At 45.2% G+C, this 24,562-nt stretch overlaps 1 protein-coding gene across 2 annotated transcripts in view; it reads left to right on the top strand.

Moving 5' to 3' along the window:
• The first annotated feature begins 1,470 nt into the window (after positions 1 to 1,470).
• Positions 1,471 to 24,562, top strand: part of LAS1L (LAS1 like ribosome biogenesis factor) — a 55,666-nt gene continuing 32,574 nt past the window's right edge. Inside the window, exons 1-7 of one of the 2 annotated variants that reach the window (XM_054040688.1) lie at positions 1,471 to 1,616; positions 4,176 to 4,301; positions 4,506 to 4,575; positions 6,370 to 6,451; positions 8,443 to 8,637; positions 12,192 to 12,238; positions 18,017 to 18,126. In XM_054040688.1, the coding sequence (XP_053896663.1) occupies positions 1,543 to 1,616; positions 4,176 to 4,301; positions 4,506 to 4,575; positions 6,370 to 6,451; positions 8,443 to 8,637; positions 12,192 to 12,238; positions 18,017 to 18,126 (704 nt within the window). In that variant the 5' untranslated portion in view covers positions 1,471 to 1,542. Of the gene's footprint in view, positions 1,617 to 3,118; positions 3,220 to 4,175; positions 4,302 to 4,505; positions 4,576 to 6,369; positions 6,452 to 8,442; positions 8,638 to 12,191; positions 12,239 to 18,016; positions 18,127 to 24,562 lie in introns of those variants that run through there. The other variant, XM_054040689.1, reaches the window with a different exon arrangement.

Raw genomic sequence — 24,562 nt, 5'->3', positions numbered from 1 at the left:
TTCACTTGTATGCAGTGTAACTGTAGATGTGTCGGTCCCAGGATATTAGAAAGAGAAGGTGGGTGAAGTGATGTGTTTTATTGGACCAACTTCTGTTGGTGAGAGAGACCAAGCTTTTGAACTCGGTGTCACTTAAAAGCTTGTCTCTCACCAACAGAAGTTGGTCCATAAAACATATTACCTCACCCACCTTGACTCACCTTGTGTCATGTCTGATTTTTAGGTTTTGTCTAGACTAGGATTTAAAAGATGTGATGAATTGTCTAACCTGATATTAAGTACGTCTAAACCTCTGTCAAGGCAAAATATTTTCACTTTCACATGAGCTAATTTTATCCAGTTGAATGTGCAACTACCCTGCAAAAGAAAGAGAACAAGAAAATTGCACAACTGATAATGATAATTTTCATTCTGTTGCAAAGTAGTTTACTTTCAACAAGCCATGCTGACCTACCACTTTACTAGACATGGAATAAAGGGAGGCCTTGGAGTCAACACGAGCTCCTGAGGCTCTGTGTAAACCCAGTTTAAAATGTATTTCAAGGAACTTGATATGCTGCGACACCCATCTGAAATCCAAAGAGTTGGGGTGACCATATTTCTCTAAACTGAAAACGGGATGCACAAAGCGAGCTCAAGCGGTCTGGCATTGCCACTTGCCCGAGCTGTGCTGGCCCACGCCGCCTAGCATCACTGTTCCCCCGCCAATGTGTCACACCCCCAATTGAGCCAAGTAGCAGAGATGGGGGCCAAGGAATGGGTATGGGCTGGGATCTGGCCAGCAAAACAGGATAAGTGTGTGAATACTTTTCAGCTTGGAGCCAGGAGATTTGACTATGATCCAGCTAGCAGTAGGATGCCACTTTGGGAACTGGTATAACTGACTGGGGCAGGAAGGGACCAAGGAAACACCAGACAGCAGCCCTGGGGAAGTGGGGGGAGACCAGGATGCTCCCTGCTAGGAAGGGAAGATGGGGGAATCGCTCCCCAGCCAGTGAGGGGAGGCCGACGAGCGGGAGGTGGGGAAAGGAGCTGCTGGTTCAAAACTCGCGGGGGGAGACTCCAGTCACCTGGAGGCAGACAGCCAGGGGAGGGAAAGCGGCCGTTGGGGCGGTAGGGTGGGGGGGCTGAACCGGCCCTAGCGGGCCGGGTTGAGAAGGACACGAGGCGGGGTGGAGGCTCTGGGAGGAGCCCGTGGCGCGCTCGGTGCCCCAGCACAAGTAGAGACTGGGGGCGGGACCAGTCGAGCGCTTGGTTGCTAGGGGACGCTGGACGGCGGGCTGCTGCGGAGCGCGCACGCGCCCGCACCCGCACCCCAGAGCTAAGACCCTCCCTCAGCCACGTGCTCGGTGGAGGAGCCAATGGAAGCGAGCGGAAGCTCACGGCCGTCTGCGCTTTGATTGGCCCGGGCCTCGGCCCCGCGGAAAGGCTGGCTGCGGTGGGCTCGGGGCGCGCGGCATGGTGGGGAGCGGGGTCCGCGGGAAGCGCCCACCGCGGCGGAGTGTGGTGGCCTGGAGGAGCAAGGCCGAGTGGGACCAGGTGATGGTGGGGCTGTACTGCGGGGACTGCCGGCTGCAGCGGGACGCGCTGGACCGGGTGTCGGGCTGGCGGAGCAGGTGAGGGGGCGCGGGGGGAGGGGCTGTGTCTCCAGAGTGCCCCAGGGGAGCCCGTCCGGCGGGGCCGGGCCGTAGCAGAGCTGGACAGCGGGGCCGGCCCTGGCTGAGGGCGCCTTGCACTTGCGGCCCGGTCCAGGGGTGCTGAGAGCCGTGACTGGTCCAACCCCTCAGTGTCACGGCATCCCCATCCAGCACTTGTCTGTTATTCTGCTCATAAGCAGAGACCTGCTAAGGTGAACGTTGAGTGATTTTGTGCTGTGAACTAATATTTCACATGGACTAGGACAGGGGTCTCAAACTCAAATGACCATGAGGGCCACATGAGGACTAGTACATTGGCCCGAGGGCTACATTACTGACACCTCCCACCCCCACTCCACCCCTTCCCTGAGGCCCCACCTCTTCCCACCCCTTCCCTGCCCGCATTCCAACCTCTTCTCTGAAATTCCCCCCCCAACTCTGCCCCCTCTGTGCCCCCATGGGGTGCAGGAGGGGTGTGGTGGGGGGCTCAGGGCAGGGAGTTAGGGTGAGGGGTACAGCAGGGGGTCAGAGTGCAGCTGGGGGCTCAGGACAGGGGGTTGGGGTGCAAGAGGAGTGTGGGGTGCAGCATGGGGCTCAGGGCAGTGGGGGATGCAGGAGCGGTGTGGGGTGAGGCAGGGGGTCAGGGCGCGGCAAGGGGCTCAGAACAGGGGGTTTGGCTGCAGGAGGGGTTCAGGGGGCAGGATCTGGCCCGGCACGTACTGGGGGCAGGGCAGGTGCTGTGCTATGTCTGTCTGCCCTGCTCCGGGAAGAGGCTGGAACGTGGGGCGGAGGGGCTGTGTGTTGCTGTTGCTTCTGCTTCAGGCACCGCCCCCAGCAGCTCCCATTGGCTGCGCTTTCCCATTCCCAGCCAATGGGAGCTGTTGGGGGCGCTGCCTGAAGCAACAGCAACACACAGCCCCTCCGCCCCTTCCCTATGTTCCAGCCTCTTCCCAGAGCGGTGCAGGGCGGGCAGGCAGGCAGCTTACCCTGCCCCCGGTGCACGTCCGGCCGGAGCCGCTCTAGGTAAATACTGGGGGAAGGTAGGGAGGGCCTGCGAGGGGCTCGCGGGCTGCAGAAAATAACCCCGCTGGCTGCATGTTTAAGACCCCTGGACTAGGATATGAATCCAGCAGGAAGACCTCAAGGCAACAAACGTCTTGCAGTCCCCCCCCCTCTTTTTTTAATGGGAATGGTATAAGAATGTTTATCATGCTTTCCCTATCTCTAGGTATGGGCGCAGAATGCCTTTAGCTGTGGATTGCACTGCAAATCTGATTCACTGTAAAATCCTGGATACATCTGGCAATATGAGATCTCATGAACTCATCTATATATATAATGGAAACCACTTCAAGCCAGGGGATGCAGCAGTACCCCTAGTTCCAAGCACCTATGCCCCTGACTTCCTACTCCAACATCATACCTCAGTCCTCCCTGCTCATCAGCCCTGGCCCAGCCCCCTTGCGTCCTCTGCCAGCTCTGCCAATGCACATCAGCTCTGACTGGCACGTGGCTCCTGCTCTTCACCCATGGCTCTTGGGCAGGTGTAGGCAACCTATGGCACATGTGCCGAAGGCAGCACGTGAGTGGATTTTCAGTGGCATTCCCACTGCCCGGGTCCTGGCCACCGGTCTGGGGGGCTCGGCCTTTTAATTTACTTGTAAATGAAGCTTCTTAAACATTTTAAAAATCTTATTTACTTTACATACAATAGTTTAGTTATATATTATAGACTTATGGAAAGACATGTTAACGTTTTTAGAATATTACTGGCATGCAAAACCTTAAATTAGAGTGAATAAATGAAGACTGGGCACACCACTTCTGAAAGGTTGCTGACTCCTGCTCTAGGGTGACCATACAGTAAATGTGAAAAATCGGAACGGGGTGGGAGGTAATAGGAGCCTATATGAGAAAAAGATCCAGAAATCAGGACTATCCCTATAAAAAATGGGACATCTGGTCACCTACACGGCTCCGATAGTGCATTTTGGTTCCGAGCTGCAGTTCCCCCATTCTTCCAGTCCTGGGATTTTTATGGTGCTGTCCACGCACTTTAATCCTGACCCATAGAATCCCCTTGTAATCGTAAACACAGTTCCCACATGTGCAATCTCTGCTGATGCACCTTAGCCTTGACTTGCAGCACTCCCTGCTGGCTCTCTTGTGGGAACCACCTCCCCTGAAACTCTGGAAGTGCACCTCAATTCTAACCCCCCATTAATCGTACTGTCCAAGTTACAGAGAACTCCCAACTTCGGTCTTGGCTCACAGCACCCCTGTTTTTCCAAACTGGGGCTCGTCCTACCCCTCAGTGTCACTGCATCTCCATCCAACACTTGCAAGTTACTTTTATTCTGCTCATAAGCAGAGACCTGGTAAGGAGAATGTTCAGTGATTTTGTGCTGTGAACTAATATTTTACATAGACTAGGATATGAATCCAGCAGGAAGACCTCAAGGCAACTAACTTCTTGCAATTTCCCCCTTTTTAATGGGAATGGTATAAGAATATTTGTTATGCTTTCCCTATCTCTAGGTATGGGCACAGAATGCCTTTAGCTGTGGATTGCACTGCAGATCTGATTCGCTGTAAAATCTTGGATACATCTGGCAACATGAGATCTCATGAACTGGTCCTTTCATATGGTCTGGCTCTTGTGAGGTAAGACTAAAAGGTCTTTGCACAGTTGGAAAAGGATAGACTCTGGGAGAGTGCAGTATACTCTTGAGCAATTCCATTGTGTAGTTCCCTGACAGCAATAGCCCAGTTGAATGTGTGGGTTAACTCCCCCCATGAGTGTCAGGGTTTCTGATAGCTGTTTTTAATCTTTGAAATAATCTTCTCTTGCTTGTAACATCCACACAGGTTCGTGAATCTAATCACAGAGCGGAAACAGAAAATTGTCAACATTCCCCTGAGACGACTAGCTAAAGAGGTACTTTTGATAAGAGTTCTTTGCTGGTTTACACGTGCATGTAGACAACATACATGTTGGTGTCTAATTGTCAGTGATGTTTCTCTGTTGTACATTAAAATATTTAGCTCCTTGTTGCCAGCTAAAATCATTTAGTGTTTGAGGAAGGATATAACCTCCTTGGTAGAGGAGGTGGGGGGGGGGGCGCACCAAATGTAGTGTAAAGATTATATTTAGTTGTAAATCAACATTTTCATGGTTACCAGCCAGTGAAAGTCAATCTTTCTTTAGGAAAATAAACTAAAAGATGATTTAAAGCAAGGTTTTGTGTGTGGTGATTTAAAATGCTTTAATTTAAATCAAAATCCACCCTAATCTGAGCAATTAAGAAATGTTATCGTAACTCAAGATAGTTTAGGTCTAAAACATATGAATTTAAATTAGATTAGGATTAATAAATGCAGTTATTTTCATGAATATTGTTTGGGGAGCAAGGAGAACCTAGTCCTAAGACGACACACTGCTTTGAATGTAAAGATTTCCCTGACACATATGTAGCACTTCTTCCCGCCTCCCCTTCCCCTCCCCCCCAAAAATATGTACTTGAATCTCTTGGATATTGAGCTGTAGCTGGAAAGGGCTAGTATAAAATCCTTTGGACTTTAAGCCCAGTGTTGAAATCTCACTCGAGGGCAATGGCTCATACAGCCATAATCCCTGCGCAACACCGGTGTGGCAGTGTTCTGTCTCCTTTTGAAGTGGATAGCATCAACGGAGAGAAGTGGATCTTCTTCCCCCTCATCGTGAATACAAAAGCTCAGGATCCAGCTGTAGTAATGGCATCAAACTAAGCAAAAGAAACTTGAGCTGACTGGCAAGAGAACTCCTGTGGTAGTGATGTCCTTCCTATTATTGAACAATTTCCAGGGGAAGGGATGAAAGTGTCAGTTAAATGCTTGTCTGGTCAGTTCTGAGACTACACTATAGGCACCACGCTGCCTTGTGCACAGGGCCAATGTCTGTTCGATATTTCACTTCCATGGTTCTGTACCACTTTAATTTTCTGGGCCAGAATAAAATGTCTCCATTACCCAAACAAGCATCAAAATACTCAACTCCCTGCCCCCTCAGATCTTAATCTTAAGGGACGTCAGAGTTGACTAGAATATGCTGTAATGTCTTTAAAACAAACTGACTCAAAAGATTTCACATGATTAAGTTATGTAATTAAAGGGACCCTGGTGTAAATCACACTGTCTGAAAAGTGTTACCTACCATTGTTGCATGTAACATTCAATCTTGAGACTGGAAAGATGAGGGAGGGGAGAATTGCTTGCAGTGTATTTTGTGCAGTCAGTTTTTACTGTTTTTCTCTATCAGGGACCATCCCCTGTTGCTGGGGTTGGTCTCTAACAAAGTGTGTGTGTGTGGGGGGGGGGGGGGGAGAAGAAAAATACTTACAAAATAAATATGTAAATAAGTATAAAAACAAACTGGTACTTGGGGCTGGTGTATGATCTGAACTAGATTTAGAAATGGCTATGTCCCTTTAAAGTCACAAGAAAAGTAGAGGGAGAGAAATGGTGAGGTGAAGGTACGGCAGACATCTTCAGCTGAGGCTCATAATGAACTGAAGAGTTGAGGCAGAGATGCAGGAAGGCTGTTCTAGGCAGCCAGGGTTGCATAGGAGAATGTCACTAGCTTGGAGGGGTTTTTTACTCTTGAGTTCTGTTTCGTCAGGGTGGCTGTTTGCCTGCATGTCTGGCTGCGATTAAATGCAATGCCTTGTGTAGTAATTTTGTCGTTCTTTCTAAGATGAACATCCCAATTTGGATTGTGAACCTTCGCCATGATCTGACCCATGGGAAACTGCCTCAGCTAGTTGCCTGTCAAAAAGGTGAGAGCCAGGTACACACAGGCATACTTTGTGCCTAAGGAGCCTTTGTTTCTGGGAGCTGCTGGTTGTTGTATTTCTGCTGCTGACGGGTGCTGTTCTCAGTATTCCACTAAGTGGTGCTGTTGGACATGGGTTTGCTGTCTCCATGGAAGCAGAGGGCAGATCCATAAACTCCCAGGAGAGGTCAATGTAGAGACAGATGTGGCAGCAGCCCCAGAGGGCTTGGCAAGGAGGGCCTTGCCAGATGAACCTGACAGGCATGCCTGTGACTGGAGGGGGGCAGTTGCTGGGGTGGGGGGGAAGAGAGGAGAATCTGGGAAGTGGGATGCTACAGAGGGTTACCCTGCTAAAGGGGAAATGAGGCCTTAGGCTGGGGACAGCAGAGTGGTGTGAGTGAAAGGATCACAGAAGGGGAAAGAGGTCAAGAGACTGAGGGAATGAAGGAGGCAGGCCCTTTCCCTCCTAAGCTTCCTGTTTTGAGAGAAGAGAAAGGGGATTTAAAACTCAAGATAAGAATCAAACTGAAAAGCCTCACAAGCCAACTGAAAGGGATGTGGAGGAAGAGAGGGAAAGGACTCCATTGGTTTTAAGGGAAGGAATGACAAATGTAGCGGGCACCATTTTATGGTACCCAGTTTTCAGTTATGTTGTAGGTGTCCCTGAACCCCTTCTGTCTGCCATCCCTGACTGACTGAGTGGGGCAAGGGTGCTGGGATTACTCCTGTAAAGCAGAAATGAATAGATTTAAAACAAGATTGTCAGACTTGTGTGTTCAAATTCTAGCACTTAAATCTACATAGAGGGACTTAGATTAAGAGCTCCGATTTCAGAGGTGCTCAGAATTGGTAGCACCCACTACCAGTCTTACTGAAGTTGGATTTTCAGCACCTCTGCATAAGCAGCCTGAGTGTCTAAGTATATGTATCCAAGTCTGCAAACTTTGGTTTAATTATTGAGGTGCTAGATAGAAAGGGATTTTTGCTAGAAGACAAGTTATCTAATCCAGGGTTTCTCAACCTTTGGGTCAGGACCCTAAATTGGGTCACCAGAATGTTTCTAAAGGTCAGGTGGCAGCTCCTGTCCCACAGGCTGGCTGGGCTCACCTCCCTGCTCCAGGCACTGCAACCTCTGGGTCCTAGCACCACTCGGGTCTGGCCCAGCCATCATGACGACAGCAGTCCAGGTAGACCATATTTGAGTGAGTGGCACTGCAACTCCATGAGCCAGGTCACAACTCCACTCACACAAATTTGGTCCAGTCAAGGGGATGGGGCCAAACCTGAGCAGTGCTGCAACCCCCAAGGTTGCAAAGCCTAGAGCAGAGAGCCAAGCCCAGCCAGCCCCACAGCACAGGAGGTGCCACTGTGGAGTGAGTGCTGGGCAGGATAGGCCCTGCCCTCCTGGAGGGGTGTAACTAAAGCCACCCCAGGGCCTCCACCCCCAGACTATTTACTGGATCACAACTGGCCATAAACACTTACAAATGGATCTTGAGCCCAAAAGGGTTGAGAACCACTGGCCTAATCTGGAGTGGCTACTGAATTCTTACAAGTGGTTATAGCAGCGAGATAGTGACTAGATAAAAAGTTGTTAGGCAAATTGTATGTTTATAGTCTTTGTGTAGGTAACAAACACTAATTAGGTGCTTGAATACTACAGTGATGGGCACAGTACAAGAATCTGATCAGTTTTCAAAACTTCCAATGCTTGGACTGAAATCATCCAGGTTTACAATTTAACAAGGTGACAGCTAACACAAACCCCGGGGCTGTCTTTGTGTCTTGGCTGTCCAGTCAGAAGACACTTCCTTTCTTAGCGGCAGGTCACATTATCCATAACGTTTGTATTATGTCATCTCTGAATTAAGTAACTCTCAAAAAGATCTTAGTCACTAGTGTAGATTAAGCAAGTGCCTGCTCTGTTCTAATAAATAGTGAATTTCTCTGGGATAAAGAGAGGAAACAAATGTGTGTTGCTGTGTTTGTCTTCAGGTTGTGATGTGGTGCTGGAGTGGCTACGGCGGACATACTGGAGCCGTCAACTGGGTAATAGTCTGGCTAGAGAACGTGAAGAAGAACAAAATGAGGAGGTGGAGACTGCAGCAACCGAGACAGAGGTGGACAGTGACTCAGAGGAGGCTCAGAGCCCACAACCACCGGGCTATCAGAAACACAAGGAGCTTCATGGTGGGTGTCTGGGAAACAGCGACAGAGGTATCTGAGTTAGATCACGGTCTTCTTCTAGTAGCTGGGAGCTTAAAGAACACAAGCACTGCTGCTACTGCCACTTGATGGATATACTCCCTGTTATAGGCTTCCACCCCCAGAGCAAGCATCCCATGCACAGAAGTTACTCACCAGCTGGCACCTCCTTGTGATGAGGTGTGGGGTTGCTGGGCTTTCCCCTTAGTCACTTAATTGGTCTGTGATGGCCAGTCTCTATCTGGGTCTTCCATGACCTGATCCTCCAGCCAGGTCACTTAAAAGTTCAATGCCCTTCTGGGGTATTTAAGTCCAGCTGTAAGTGGCCAGGCCCCAAGCTGGCTTCTGCCACATGGCTTCTTCAAAGTCCTTTTGCCTAGCTTAACCCTGGGCCAGCACAAAGTCCTTCCAAATCAAACAGATTTTAATAGAATCATACCCTTCTTTCACAAAATAGCAAGTTTCAGGGCTTCTGTTTGGGTTCTTCAGTAGAAATCCAAAGTTACATACTAAATTAAATGCTATAAAGAACCTTGCACACCCCCCCCAAACTTGAACCTCTTGTCCCTCTTAGGTTTCTCTTCAGCTCCCCATTTCTCTGCCTCCCTGAAGCCAGCCCCCTGTTCCAGGGACTCACCACAGGAGTTCACTCCACTTCTGTGACTCTGCTGTTCTCTACAATCAGCCCATAACTGCTGGGCTTCTTCCTTTTAAGTCCTACACCCAGCTCAGGTGTGGGAGGGCGGGGCTAATTAAACAGGGCTGGCAGCCCTGGGCCTCCTGGGCCTTAAAGGGGTGGGCCATCCTGTTACACTCGCTTAGCACAGGTGGTACAATTGCTGCTTGGGGCTTTGATGGTTCTTGATGGGTCTGACTTTTTTCATACCAGCTGTCTGGATTTCAGCACAAACACTGTTCTTAGCAGTGGAAACCCCAGTACGATAAGGGTAATATGTATTAGGTTGGAATCAAACCAGGTTTCAACCCCTGACTGTAAATCTAACGGTTAATTCCAAATTCCACTCTAATGCCATTCTCCCCACTACACTCCTGAAAAGTCTAGATCACCTATTTAGTCCAGGGGTCTCTGCAGTGTCTTTCTATTGAGTGGGCACGATCAGATAATCTTCTAAGTGATGTCAGTTGGCCCCCATAAAATTGAGTGCAAAATAGGAGTCCATTCTATTTAAAATAAAAAAAAAAATCAGGCCCCAAGTATATATCATCAATCCTCTTAGTAGCAGGAGACACCTTCAAAGAGAGAGGACACCAGCAGATCAGATGCACCTCAGTTGTCTGTCACTCTTTTTTTTTTTTTAGTCCTGTGTCTAACTGTTGGCTTAAGTGGAGTGTTAGATTGAGCCTCCCAGCTGGCCAAGTCACCTCTCTGAAGAAGGAATTTTTAGTCAATTTCAGCTATAGTCCTATCTCTCTTCTGCATTTTCCTGCTTATCTGCAGACACATGCTGTTCAGCCTGGTCCAGCTCCTTCTTCTGTTGAATCAGCTCTTCTGCCTTCTGAAAAGAGATCTGGATCAGGAGCAGTTTTGTGTAATTGAACAGTGTTATAGTTATGGGAAGTGTTGAGTAGTGAATAGTAGCTGAAAAGGTAGAAGCAGGTTCTCACAGCAGAATCATTCTAATGCCTCCTGAAAAAGCTAGGTTAAGAGGAAGAATGTTGGGCGCAGGGTTTATCAATATATCAATCTCTGCATGAAATTGAATCTAGGGGTCACAATCTAATAGAGCTTTGGACAGATGCTCTCTCAGCCAAAAGTTAGGGGCTCGATGCAGGAATTACTGGGTGAAATTTTATGACCTGTGTTAATACGGGAGGTCAGACTAAATGAACATAATGGTCCCTTCTCGCCTTTGACTTTTTTTTTTTTTTTTTATCAGTTGGTCTTCTTTCAGACCCTGCCTCTCAGTTGTGAACCTAGTCTACATTACTTGGTGGTTTTGTGTGTGTAAAGTGACCAGGAGACAGAGGGTATTGGCTGAAGGAGCCAACGTCTTATGCTTTGAGGCTCAGGCTTGGTCTACACTACAGAGTTAGGTTGACATAAGGCAGCTTATGTCGACCTAATTATGTCCGTGTACACGCTACAGCCTTGCTCCTGCTTATGTAAGTGCTCTACTACACCACCATCATAACTTCACCTCCACGAGAGGCCTAGGGCTTATGTCTGTGTAGTTAAGACATAACTTACATGGGCTATTGGCTCTCATTCTTGTCAATTTCACGGCTCCATGTGCCCGCCTGCTTCCCACTTGGAGCCTGGCTGCTCCCTGCTCCCAGCCCAGGTGCTGCCCGGGCTCCCTGCTTCATGCCAAGCTGTGCCCGCCCAGCTCCCTACTGCCAGCCAGGCTTCCTGCCGGAGGCTTCCTGCTCCCTGGTACTGCAAGGAGGCTCCCTGCTGCTGGGAGCCTGGCTACCTTCTCCCACTCCCCCCCTCCCACCAATGGGGAGCCAGGAGCCTCCAGGCAGCTGCTGGGTTCCCAGTAGGAAGCTACATGATCCTCTTAAGTTCCTCTTAAGTTGGTGGAAACACACCTGATGAGGATGCACACCACCGACAGGAGAAGGGCAGTGTGGACATAGTAGCGATTACTGCGGTGGTTGAAAGTTGACCTAATAGGTCGACTCACGTTTCTAGTGTAGACATGTCCTAATATGATTAAATTATTTAAGATAGTTAAAACTAGAAAATACTTTGAAGAATTCCAAGAAGATTTAATCAAAGCCAGGTGACTGGGCAGCCCGATGGCAGATAAAACTCCGTGATAACAAATGCAGGGTAATTCACTTTGGAAGAACTGTTACATCTTCAGCCAGAACACGATCTTCATTTCTGGTCATCTTGTCTCAGAGATACAATAGAAACAGAAGAGGTCCAGAGGTAGACAAACATTTAAAACTGATGAAAAGAAATACTATTTGACTTACATAATTGGCCTGTGGAATTTGTTGCCACAATATATCCTCGATGTCAAGAGTTTAGTAGGAGTACAAAAAGGATTGTATGTTTATAACATCCACAGTTGCATTACATAGGACTTAAAACAAAATTATAAGGGCTAGAAACTCTCATGCTTTAAGGCACAAGATAACTACTAACTGTCAGGTATAGAAGACATCTATGGGAAGGTTATGTCGTAGTTGTTTATGACAGTTTCTTGCACCTTCCTCTGTAGCATCTGGAAGTGGTCACTGTTGGAGACAAAATAGTGGACTAGGTGGACCACTGGTCTGATCCAGTATGGCAATTCCTGTATTGAACTGAAGAGACTGAGAACTGCTAATCTAGTATAATCAAAGAATTGCCAGATATGGATTTATGTAATCTCTGCATTTCACTGTCTTAGGCCTTGAGTAAGCATTGAACAGTATGTAAATGGCTTGCCCAAGGGGGTCAATTTGGAGAGGATAGCTCACTAGTTCCTTAAAGATAGGAAGGTTCCATTTCTCTGTGTGAAATGGGAATTATATTAGCTCCTCATTACCTGTTGTTTAATCCATGTAATTGTATTTATTTCTAGAGAAAGTCAGAGAGCTGCTGGTGTCCTACAAAAATCAGCAGTTTGGGGTAAGTGCAATTTGATTAACTCTTAAAGTGCTGCTTCTTTCCCTGCTGTGCAACTGCTTCTGTGCTTTTATCACAAATCTTATGGAAAGACTGAGAAACTGACACGCCTTGCAAGGCCTGACTTGGAATATTTGGGTGCAAGATTGGCTAGTTTATTATATCAGAAGTTTCAGTTCACATATAATTATGGTTTGGTTTATGTCATGGAGGTCATGGAAGTCACGGAATCCATGACTTCCAGAGACCTCCATGACATTCTCTCTTCAGCCCCAGGGGCTGAGGCACTCTGGAGCTGGAAGCCAGCGGGCCCTGGCAGGGTTCCAGCGACAGGTGACAGCAGCGACAGGGGGCCCCCTGCAAGGTTCCAGTGACAGGTGACAGACTCTTGAGGAGGCCCTCCTTGGGGTTCCAGTGATGGGCGATAGCCTCGCACAGGGGGAAGGAAGGGGGACACCTCAGGCAAGTGGCTGGGGGTGTCCCGTTTTCTCTTTGAGAAATATGGTCACCCTGCAATTCCAAAGCCGCCTTGGACGGAGGGGGCCTCCCCTGCAGCTTCCGGCTGCCGCAGGCAGAGGAGGAACTCACAGCTCCCAGCCACCACAGTGGCGGGGGGAACCATAGAGCCACAGAAGCAAAAATCACAGACAGGTCATGACTTCCGTGAATTATGGTTTATTGCCTGTAACTTGTCTGTGACTTTTACTAAAAATAACCATGACAAAATCTTAGCCTTACATGTAATTATAGGAATCTCTTTTTTGTCTCCCGAGCAATTTTTAAATCATCCTGGGGGAAAAACCTGCATAGGAGTACTTCTGATGCTTCTGTCCATGCTGCTTTGCAGTCCTGTTAGTAATAGTAGAGTGCAACTTAGGTGATTTTTGCCAGTTTCAGAAGTTCCATTTCTTATCTAAAGTGTGAAGGCACTATGTTGTCAGTGGCATAGCAGTTCATCCAATGGCCTGTAGATGGGGCTGTGAGCATTGCTGATTAAGAGAGAGCTCTCTGTTATGGAGCCTGGCTGTGCTCTTTTCTCTCCTGGTACTGTCTTGTGTGATTCATCAAAGCAAAGCAGTCATGGATTCACTGCAGAGAGCAAGAAATATGGGCTTCTTATGGCTTCTGATATGATTACACATTGCAGCATGGTTGTTTGTGTTTATATGTAATAGCCCCTAACCTGTCTCTGCAAATCCTGTGCCTTTCTATTCCTGAAGGGTGCTTAACCATTACTTTTAATTATTGGACTTTAAGCCTTTAGAAGCTGATTGATATTTAATTAATAGGAAATTGTGATTATAAAAGTACATAAACTGGCAGTGGAAGGGAAGGAGCTGGTGTATGATCTGGAATTACTTTTTAACTCATTGGCTAGATTTTAAGTTGACGGGTGTGTATATATAATGTTTTATTGGCTGGACAGTTGTCTCTTAGCAATTCCCTAAATCTGGTGTGAGATTTTCAGAAGCACAAAGGGCAATAAAGGCACCCAATTCTCATTGGAAGATAATAGATATTGGGCACTTAGTTCCCATTTGTACATTTAAAAATCCCCCCTTCCCTCCCTTAGTTCAGTGTCAACTACAAAAGAAAAGCAACTTTATTTCATCAAAATGGCATGCATGGATGACCATGTGTAAATGCCCTGCTATTGATATCAACTAACCAAATAAAATCTTTAGCATGCTCTGCTTCTGAAACCATACCGTCCACTCATGCTATCCTGTGTACCGACCTTTTTGTCGGACATCTCTTAAGTATGGTGTTCTTTCCAATCTGTGCTTATTAAGTATGGGAAAGGCTGTGGGAATGTAGCTGTGTGCTGGAAAATAAATCTTCAGTGGCATAAATGATATGAACATTTTCCTCTCATTTTTAATATATTGACTATAGCATTTTGAGAATTATGCCCACCAAACAGTGTTAGAGATCCATGGACAGGATCTCTGTAAAACTCCTATTTGAATACTTCTTTTTTTACCCTGTTCATTTTTTATCTATTGGATTGTTATGTTAATTTATAATTCAGATCATATATTTAATAGGTGTAACTGTGCAGTCTCAGCGCATAGGTTGGTTTACTGCAAAATCATTGCTAAATATCTGCTGGGGAATATTTATATATTTCTTACAAAAAGGGTTTGGGGAGGAGGGTCAGATGCGGGGAATAGTTTCCTGTATTGGCTCCCTTCTGGAACAAATAAATCACATCTAGCAATGTAGTTCTTCAGTATTGGGATCCTCAAAACCCCTCTTATCTCCCATTCTTTCTCATTGCAAATAAACTGTTAATAAAAACATGGCCTAATTTAACCAGACATTAAATATAAACATTGCAATGATGGGACAGGTAATAAATGGGCCTTACACGTCATTTTTTGGAAAGTTCAGGCACTCGCACGCTTTTCTGGAGCACAGCAGGAAGTGACTGTTCCAATAACTCAAGGGTCTTTTGTTTTGTGTGTGTGTTTTTTTTTTTTTTTTTTTTTAATAGTCTGCCCAAAGTTATTTATTGTGTCCTGACAGTAGTTGCTCTGTGTAGGAGGGGAAAACTTCCAAATACCTTTTTTTATTTTTTTAAGTTTTGTTTTTTAAAACAATTGATTCGACAATGGATAAAATTCCCCAGCCCCTCTTTTATTGTCTCTCCTTCCTCTGCTCTTACCCGAGTGCCCAGATATCCTAGAATATTCAAGGGAAAAATCCTTTGCAATCAAAACCACATTGAATGAGGCATGACTTCATCGCCGCAAATCCAAGAAGCAATTACTGGAACTTGACTAAGCAAGTTCCGGATGGAGTGAGCAGACTTTCATAGAAGCAATTACATGTGGCTTATAGTTTTAGAATGTTTCACAGGCTTGGTATATAGAGGATAGTAATAATTTGCATGTATATAAGGACACATTGAACATATATAAGTTGAAGAACTTTACAAACATTGAGACTTTACAATATAATAAGCAAATTATCCTCATTTTAAAAGTATAGGGGAAACTGCTCCAGAGAGGCTAAATGATTTCTTTGGAACCCCACAGAGAATTGGAGGCAAAGTTGGGATTAAAACCCAGGAGTTCTGAGTCCCAGTCTCTGGCTTTAATCCCCATCTCATCCCAACACCTGATTAGCTCACAAACTTCATTTTACCTGGAGTTTTGTTGATTCTGAAGCCAGATAAGTTTACTTCAAACCTTTTCTACTTATATTTAGAGATTTGATATGTTGCTAATTTAAAAAAAAAATGTGTTTAATAACACTAATCAAAACTAAGTTTAATACAGGCCTAAAGGTTTCTGATGAACATATTTGACACCTTTAACAGTGGTCTGATATGAGTGACTGTGCAATATGCTGTTCTACATCTTTATAAGCTAAACTGTTCTTACACTCATATGTGATATGTTTGGTAAGTGTTTTTATGGTGGAGGGAATACATATAATGAACAATAGAAGTGATCAATGGCAAGTTATAACTTTTCACACTGTTAAACTCTGTGGAAGCAATACACAGGTAACAGAAGAGTGAGATTATTATTAATATCTCTACAAGATTTCCATCCAACAGTTCAGAGGTGGTGTGAACTAACTTGATTAATTTATGCAGTAATCCTAATTGTATCTGAGATTGGTTTTAAATATTGCACGGGATACAAATGGTTCTCACATCACTGAACTGGCGATATTCTGGAATTAGCTGCTGTTGATAAAATGTACAGTCTGATTTTGCATTTTAGAGACTGTAAAATGCCAATGACTTGCTCTTTAAGGTCTATACATGGGAACAGTGGATATCTATAGACATAAAAACAGGTATGGATCTCTAGAATCAAGACCAGTTTTATTTGAAATGTTAAATTTTGGAAATTAACTAGTTTTATAAATGGCTTGTCTGAACTACAGTTCAACTATAATACAATTATACTGGTGTACAGGTGCCTTTATACTAGTATAGCTATTACCATTCAGCAAGCTATACTGGTATAAGACATCTTTATATCAGTATCAGAGGGGTAGCCGTGTTAGTCTGAATCTGTAAAAAGCAACAGAATCTGTGGCACCTTTGAGACTAACAGAAGTATTGGGAGCATAAGCTTTCGTGGGTAAGAACCTCACTTCTTCAGATGCAAGACTTGAGGTTCTTACCCACGAAAGCTTATGCTCCCAATACTTCTGTTAGTCTCAAAGGTGCCACAGGACCCTCTGTTGCTTTATATCAGTATAACTTTATCAATACTAGGGAGGTTGTACTGCTTTAACTATGCTGGTAAAGCTAAAATCACTTAATTGATTATAACAGTAAAACATGAAAGTGTAGATCAAGCCTAGGTGAGTTTCTTTAGTAAATAGTCTAACATAAGGACGCATATTCCTGCACATGTTCATGTGTTACCAGCTTGAAGATATTTTAATGATTCCTGATATTAAGGACACATCTCAGACTCGATTTTTTTTTACCTAAAACATCTGTTGCACCTCATCATTGTGACTGTGCTAAGCAAATTAAACTCACAATTTCAGACAGGCACATGAAATCACGGTTCTCTAAGTTCTTCCAGGGCCTAACTGGTGTCCTTCAGTCTCATCATATGAACAGCGACATCTGTGCTTACCCCTGTGTTTGGGACTCCTTAACTCTCCATATTTATCAGCTTCCTCAAAGCATAATTCTTCAGGAAGTCCTGTTGGTGGTGCACACCAAGTGTTGAAATGTCTTTTTAGAAAAAATCACTGAGCACACAAAGGATTGACCTACCTGTATCATGTACGTATTGTTTGAGTCTGATATACACTGTCAGCTTGGCAGTGCATGGCCATGTCTCTTTTCCATACAGGATGAACCCCACCATGTCAGTGCTCAGTACATTAATGCCCTCTACCCACTGACACAGATACTTAAAACCAGAAGGCATAGTAAGCCACCCCTCCCCACAAGACTCTGATGTACCACAGAAGGGAGTGAAATACAGTGCAGAGGGCCCTCTGCTGAAAAGTCTCTGCACCTTCTCCCATGCACAAAAACTGCGAGAGCATGTCACCAAGACATTGGGAAACTTACACTGTCAGTGATGTCACGTCCCCTGCAGCCTCCACTGGCATTATGCCTGTAGTTTCCCAGCTGAAACGGAAGGTGCCATCTACTGGTACCCTTCAAGGTAGTGATGGAAATGCCACTTGCCCTGGGTGTGAATGTCCCTATTAGCAGAGTGTGTAACTTGCACCCCTTTGTGCTAACGTGTGTGTGTGTTTGAACTGAAGGCGAGTCTGATATCTAGAGTGGCAGCATATGTCTCTAGCAGTAGTCTTTCCTATTCTTGCTGTAGCCTGACACCGTGCTTGCTGTTTTCCAACTGCTACTGCATCCTGAATGCTGCATAGGTCACTAAGCTGATTTGATACTTGGGTCTCTGCCATGTGCTTAACATTAATGGCAAAATCCTGACTCAAGTAGGCATTATCTATTTTACAGGTGGGCACTTGGGAACAGAGATGGACTTGCTGGAGAGCAGAGGATAGAACCAGGGAGTCCTAGTACCTAGTTTCCTGCCTCTGAATCTTTGATCATGCTCCCCTTTCAGTTTAGGCCTGTCCTTAGTCAGCACACTTCTGTATTAGTGTTTTATAATGCTGTTGAATAGGAAGCTCTGAGAGCCACTGTCAGGGTTATGAATGAAATGCCTGGATTATGCATCTGCTCTTTATAGTAGTGCCTCCTGCTCTCAGTGACTCCCGTGCAACAAAAGATATTTATTTACTGATATTGTTTTCTCTCTTATGCAGGTTCTTCAGGAGCTTCAGTCCTTACGAAAGGCCCGCAAAGCATGGAGTAATTCTTCCTCAGAAGTGGAGTGGATTTTGGCTCAGATTAAAGACTTGTTGCAAGAGAGCAGGTACAGTTTATCTAGAGAGAAGCTGCATACTCCAGGCAGGAACCATAACGCTGTACAGCTGTAGGGCTGTCACCTTGCGCCATTTTACTGTGTACTTTAAGTTAGTCACAGACAAAGTCATAGGTTGCTGATGATAACTCATCTGTGGTCTTAGTTCTTGATTTCTGCTAAAGAATGTTTCCCTTACCAGAGGCCTGTGTGTGCAGCTGGCCCTTGGATATGTGACCACTCTTTCTACTTCCTTTTTCTTTGTTGCTTTAACCACAGTAGTCATTTGCTTGTGGGTGGGTGGGGATAATTGACAACTCAGTCAAGATCACTTTGACCTATGGGGTGGTTTTGTGTGTTTAACCCTTTGGCAATATGCTTGACCCGAGAAGTAGAATATACCCAGTTCTGTAAAGCACTGATGTGCAGTGCTTCATACAGGCAGCAGGCAAAATGGCAGCAGAGATGAAGAAATTGAAAGAAAATAGAGCATGGTTCCTTGTGCATGTTATACTTCCATAGGATCACAAAACACCTATTAATTCAGTTTCACAATAGCCTTATGAGGTGGACATGGTCTAACTTTCACAAGACCCCTGTGGAGCAATATTAGCTCTGTTCACATCATTAAATATTTGTAGAACCGTAGATCCTGGAGGACACGATTGGGATGGAGCCTCATTAGGCATTGTACAAAGTCGTATGAAGCTCCAGTCCCTGCCCCAAGAATCTTGCAGTCTGAGACAAGTGACACATGCAGGGCTGGGAAAGAGATATCAAATATATAATATAGGTTAAAAATGCAGGTGCAAAGTTTTTGATAATTAGAAATATAAAGAATGTCAGCTGCCCCCATTTGCCCTTTAACCTGGACATCATAAATTGGTTGATTTTCTTTTAGGTATTCGTTGCAGGGGGATCTTAAAGAGGGAATTGAAAGATCATTGGATGGTAGTTTTGCCCTTCACTTCAGATGTAGGGGATAGCAAGGCAGAAAACATAAAGATGTCAGTGTAAGAAGCTGACAAATGGGTACTCGAGGTTGGCATCATTGGTGTGGCAAGAGGAAACACACTAGGGGACAGAGCGATGAAAGGCTTTGATGATGAAACAAGATGCTTGAATCTAATGTGAAATGGGATCTACTGGAAAGCTTCAAGTAGGTGGTGATGCATTCATTTTCTTTTCCTGCTGTGAACTTAGTACATTTATAATTATGGTGAAACTGAAGCAGACAAGCTTTGCAACTAGGTCTGATCATATATTGCAGTGATTTCCTAATGCTACCTTGTCGGTGCTCTTGTCCGTTTGAACGCATCTGTCCAAGATTTTGAGCAAAGCCTTTGGGAATCAAATATATAGGAGAGAATTATCATTGCTCTGACTGAAGGGAGTGTCATTTGTCTGGAGAGTCCTACGTTGTATGTTAACATACATAAGCCAGTAAGTGAACACTTCAATCTCCCAGGTCATTCTATTACAGATTTAAAAGTCACTATCATTGAACAAAAAAACTTCAGAAACAGACTTTAAAGAGAAACAGCAGAACTAAAATTCATTTGCAAATTTAACACCGTTAATCTGGGCTTGAATAGGGACTGGGAGTGGCTGGCTCATTACAGAAGCAGCTTTTCCTCTCCTGGAATTGACATCTCCTCATCTATTATTGGGAGTAGACTACATCCACCCTGATTGAATTGGCCCTGTCAACACTGGTTCTCCACTTGCGAAGTAACTCCCTGCTCTCCATGTGTCCGTATATAATGCCTGCATCTGTAACTTTCACTCTATGCATCTGAAGAAATGAGGTTTTTACCCACGAAAGCTTATGCCCAAATGAATCTGTTAGTCTTTAAGGTGCCACCAGACTCCTTGTTGTTTTTGTAGATACAGACTAACATGGCTACCCCCTGATACTTGACTACGTTGTATAGCGTCTCTTCATGTTAGGAATGTTACATAGCCCGCTATGTTTGTTCCATTAAGCGCAAGATGATACGGTAAACCATCTTGCAATATTCCTTAATGGCTGTTTCTGTGAAAACCTTGCCCCCACAAACCCTGAAATCATAAGTTAGCAGCTTCTCTGAAGCGTTGCTCTGGGTTTGGTGTGTCATCAGATGTGTCCTCTCTGAGCTTTTGCTCTGTTCTCCACTGTTCTCTCTATGCTGTATGAGTGTACTAGGTATATTCTGCACTTGAAGTGCGTTTCCAAATGCACCCAGAATGTTGTCTGGTCCTTAATTAGTTAGGCTTCTCCAAAAATATTTCACTTGACAACTTGGAGCTGTTTGTGCCTCTGGATGGCCTTTTAGAAGCTGCTGCCCTACTTATACCACCAAATATCATTGTATGCTATGGGAAAGGTGGATTTGCCCAATTAAAAATGTTTGGAGGTGATGAAATGCTAAGGAATCGGTGGCCTTAGGGTTGCAGACTTGAGCACTCTCAGAGCTCTGCAGCGCTGGCATAGCAGAGCTGCACTAATGTTTTCCCTAAATTATTTATGTTGCAAACTCTCTTTTTGTAAGCATATCATGTATATCTTGCTGTGAATATTTAATGTGGGTGCTTGGAAGAATTCTCTTCGGGTTTCTGGCTGAATTCGGTATCTGAGCAGTGCTTTCTCTTTGCTAGCACCTGGGCAAAATAAACAGAGTGAGTGGGATGGGATTTTATGAGGTAGCCCTTTTGATTAAATGATCTGCTGTATACAGGTCTGGGTACCAGGCTGGAGTTCTGTAGAGCAAGAAAGCATGAAAGAGAATCCTCTGGGAGTTAACTTGCATTCAAGTGAAAGTTTTTGCATTGCTCTTGGTTACTATGGCTAATGGGTGTTACTACAGACACTCCTCATACTGTAGCTGAGGGTATACAGTAAGCATCTATCAGTGGTTCTCAACCATGGGTACACGAACCCTGGGGTACTCAGAGGTCTTCCAGGGGGTACATCAACTCATCTAGATATTTGCCTTGTTTTACAACAGGCTATTAAAAAAAGCACTAGCGAAGTGAGTGCAAACTAAAATTTAATGCAGACAATGGCTTGTTTATACTGCTATATATACTATACAGTGAAATGTAAGTACAATATTTATATTCCAATTGATTTATTTTATAATTATCTGGTAAAAATAGGAAAGCAAGCAATTCTTCAGTAATGGTGTGCAGTGACATTTTGTATTTTTATGTCTGATTTTGAAAGTAAGTAGTTTAAGTGAGGTGGAACTGGGGGGAACGCAAGACAAATCAGACTATTGAAAAGGGTACAATAGTCTGGAAAGGTTGAGAGCCACTGCTTTAGAGAACAGGCAGAGTGTGAATGAGGCTAGAAGTTGGAATGATATCTCTGCTACTTCACAAGATACATCTGTAGAAACTGCCACAAAACTAAAAAGTAGATTTTTTTTTTCTCAGCTCTTAATGTTAACTTATTTAATTGTTTTAACTTTTGATAGTCAATGTCCTTGGTTTGTGGAGAACTGGATGGCTCAAAAGACCAGGAAAGGGATATAAAGCCTTTCTGCTCCAGGTCATTGGTATCAGTTGTATTAGGAAGACAGCCTGAGACATGAGACCTTGTGCAGGATAAGATTACAGTGAGAGGAAACCTTGTGGCCAGATGGTTAGCTATACAAGCCGTCTAGCCTAGGTTTCACTTCCACCTTTCACTGTTCAAATTTCACCTCTGGGAGCCTCCCTTGGAGTTTCAGAGCAGTGACTAGATGACAGAGAATGGGGCTTGAACATAGCCTGTGACATAAAGGAGTTTTTATAAGGTGGGGGAAGAATCTGCCATGCCCCCACACTCCACTCCCTTAAAAATAGGTACTTGCATAATATGTCCCTTGTAGCTTTATTAATAAAATGTAATCAGATGCCATTACTTAGCTGTTTTTGTTGTTGCATTATGTAATGATGACTAGGGCTTTTTCTCTGGAAAAACAAAGACTCCAAACAGTGAAAGCAGGAAGAAAGAAGGGGGAAGTGAGCGTCTGTTAATGTAACAAGGTTTATAGCTTGTGGCTTGTTCCAGTTCTTTACTAGGTACTTTCATGGGGTAATCTGATCGCTGGGGTCACATGGGATACCATGAAACTGGCTGCACTGCACTGGGCTGTTACTGTTATACCAGGAAATTCTTGCTAATGGCAGCCACCTCTGGAGGATGGGATTGCAAAATACCAATTGTCCACTGTAAAACCAACAGAGAGCTGGAGCCTGCAGTGGTGACGGTGCTAGAGAGAGGTTTTGCAATTGCAATAAACTGCTTTAGACTTGTTTTCATTTTCTGATATTTTTCTCAAAGCTGCCAAGAAAATTTATTTCCTGTAAATGCTGGTTTCACAATTTTGGACTTCAATCCACCTCCCTTTTGTTCGTGCTTGGAAACAGGTAACTTCTCTGGCCCAAGGACAGGACAACCTCTGGATGGACTTTCTAGCAAAAATTTTTTTTGGGAGGGGGGGAGAAGAGGGAGGGTGGGAAGGGACATCCTTTGCCCCTGCCATCATATACAACTTTTTCCCCAGTTCCCCATAGTCATGTTGCCTTTCAGCTGACACAATATTAATTCTGTGCCCCATACCTGCCCTAAATACATAGAGAGAGGCACCAATGGGTGACCCAGCATCCACTTGCCACATTCCTACATTGGCACCTATGCACCTGCACACACTCGGATCAGCATTGACATGCAGCAGGTCAGCTGCTGGAGTGGAACCTTTTGCCTAGGGGACTGGGAGGACTCCAGGCATTATATCTTTGTTCTCAGTGTGGGAGAGGGGCGGCGGGTTCCTCTTTCCCCGTAGAGGAAGGGAGCACAGCCCAGGCATGGGAGAATGTGGGTGTGTCTGCCACTGGAACCTCTTCCCATGGAGCGCAAGATGAGCAGGGCTAGTCCTTTATCCTCCTTGCTCCACATTGGAGGCCTGAATAAGGAAGAAATGAGTCAGATGAATTGACTTTCTTCTTCCCTCCAGGGGAAGGAGGAGTTGAGTTGGTAGAGAGAGAAAGTCTTGGTGTGCGCTTTGCTGCACATTTACTTTGGTCATGGCAGACAGAAAGCAGAGAAGACAAAGTGTAGAGCAAAGCTCCCTTCCTGAACCAGCCCAGACTATCAGCTGGAGAATGGCAGGTTCCCTAGTATCCTAGGCCCTGTGACCTGATCTTGTCATGCACAGGGCCCTGTGTAAATCATAATTGTAATTTTATTTTGTTTTTAAAAATCACCACAATGGCAAAAGAGTTTGCACAGAATGAATTTTACAAGTAAATGTGGTCAATTTCAAGATTTTTAATTTTTTAAAATCAGGGTTTGGTGGCACTTTCATGCGTCCCAGGCCCTCTGTGAAATTGTGATTTACACAGGGCCCTCCTACTCTCACACCATTGGCAGGTTTTGGCGGTTTTGTTACAGTTTTGCAATGCTTTTTGTAATTTAAGCTACCTGAAATAACAGGGATGTGCTGGTAACGTTTCCCCATAATTATGCTCCCCACTCACTGTTTAGTGCCAGGGTCGATGGGAATTACAGGCCCTGCAGCTGTACTAGGCTGTTAGTCCTCCCAGCACGGTGCTTGTACCTGTCTTTCAGTGTCAGCCCTGACCGCTTTAGAGCACCAGCCCTACCCCTTGTCAGTCCTCCAGTGCTCAATTCTGTGCAGGCCCCAGAGCAGCTGCAGTGGTGCTGAACTGATCTTGTCCGTGTCTGTTTTGTGCCTTTTGGAGGGTGGTCAGTAAGCAAGTGTGTGCACATGCTAAATTCCCTGGGATAGAGGACTGGACTCATTTAGTGAGGGCTAGGGCTGCAACTGCAGGGAGGCAGCTGCCTCTTCTAAACTCCTGCAAAAGGGATACTAGGTGAAAGCATGCATAGTTGGCAAGTCTCATGCTTGCACCAAAAGCCACTGGTTTCTCTCTCTTCTCCCTGTGCGCGCCCCCCCGCCCCTGTGAGATTCCATAAACAAACTCCTGCTTCCCATCTTGGAGTCCACTGTAGGAAAGAGGACAAGCAGTTGACTGAGATCTGGGCTATTTCATGCAGCCATGTCCTTTGGGTCCACTCCCATGCCTGGAACCTACAGGGAGAGGCTCAAGAAAAGGAAGCAACAACACAGTCCTACAAAAACACAAAATGGGCTTCTTACTTCTGTCATCAAGTGCCCGCCAAAAGTGCTTGATGCCCATCATAATGGACCCCGGGCCTCTAGGCAGTGGATGCTGGGACAGTTTTATTTCCTGCCCTGGTGTCTGCAGATGGTTGTGAGAGAATTTTGGCCTTTGTCCCTTACACTGTGTGGGCAAAATAGAACGGTTGAAAACAATCGCTGGAATAAACCATTGAACAAACTGAAGGGAGCATAATGCAAATTGGATATAAAGATGGATAGTGTGTTAATTTATGTATGCACAGCTATGAGGCACAACTAGAGAGGTACTGTAAAAG

Source organism: Malaclemys terrapin, chromosome 9 (assembly GCF_027887155.1).
Source record: "Malaclemys terrapin pileata isolate rMalTer1 chromosome 9, rMalTer1.hap1, whole genome shotgun sequence".
Taxonomy (NCBI): Eukaryota; Metazoa; Chordata; order Testudines; family Emydidae; genus Malaclemys; species Malaclemys terrapin.
This window is presented reverse-complemented; position numbering and strand designations above follow the sequence as displayed.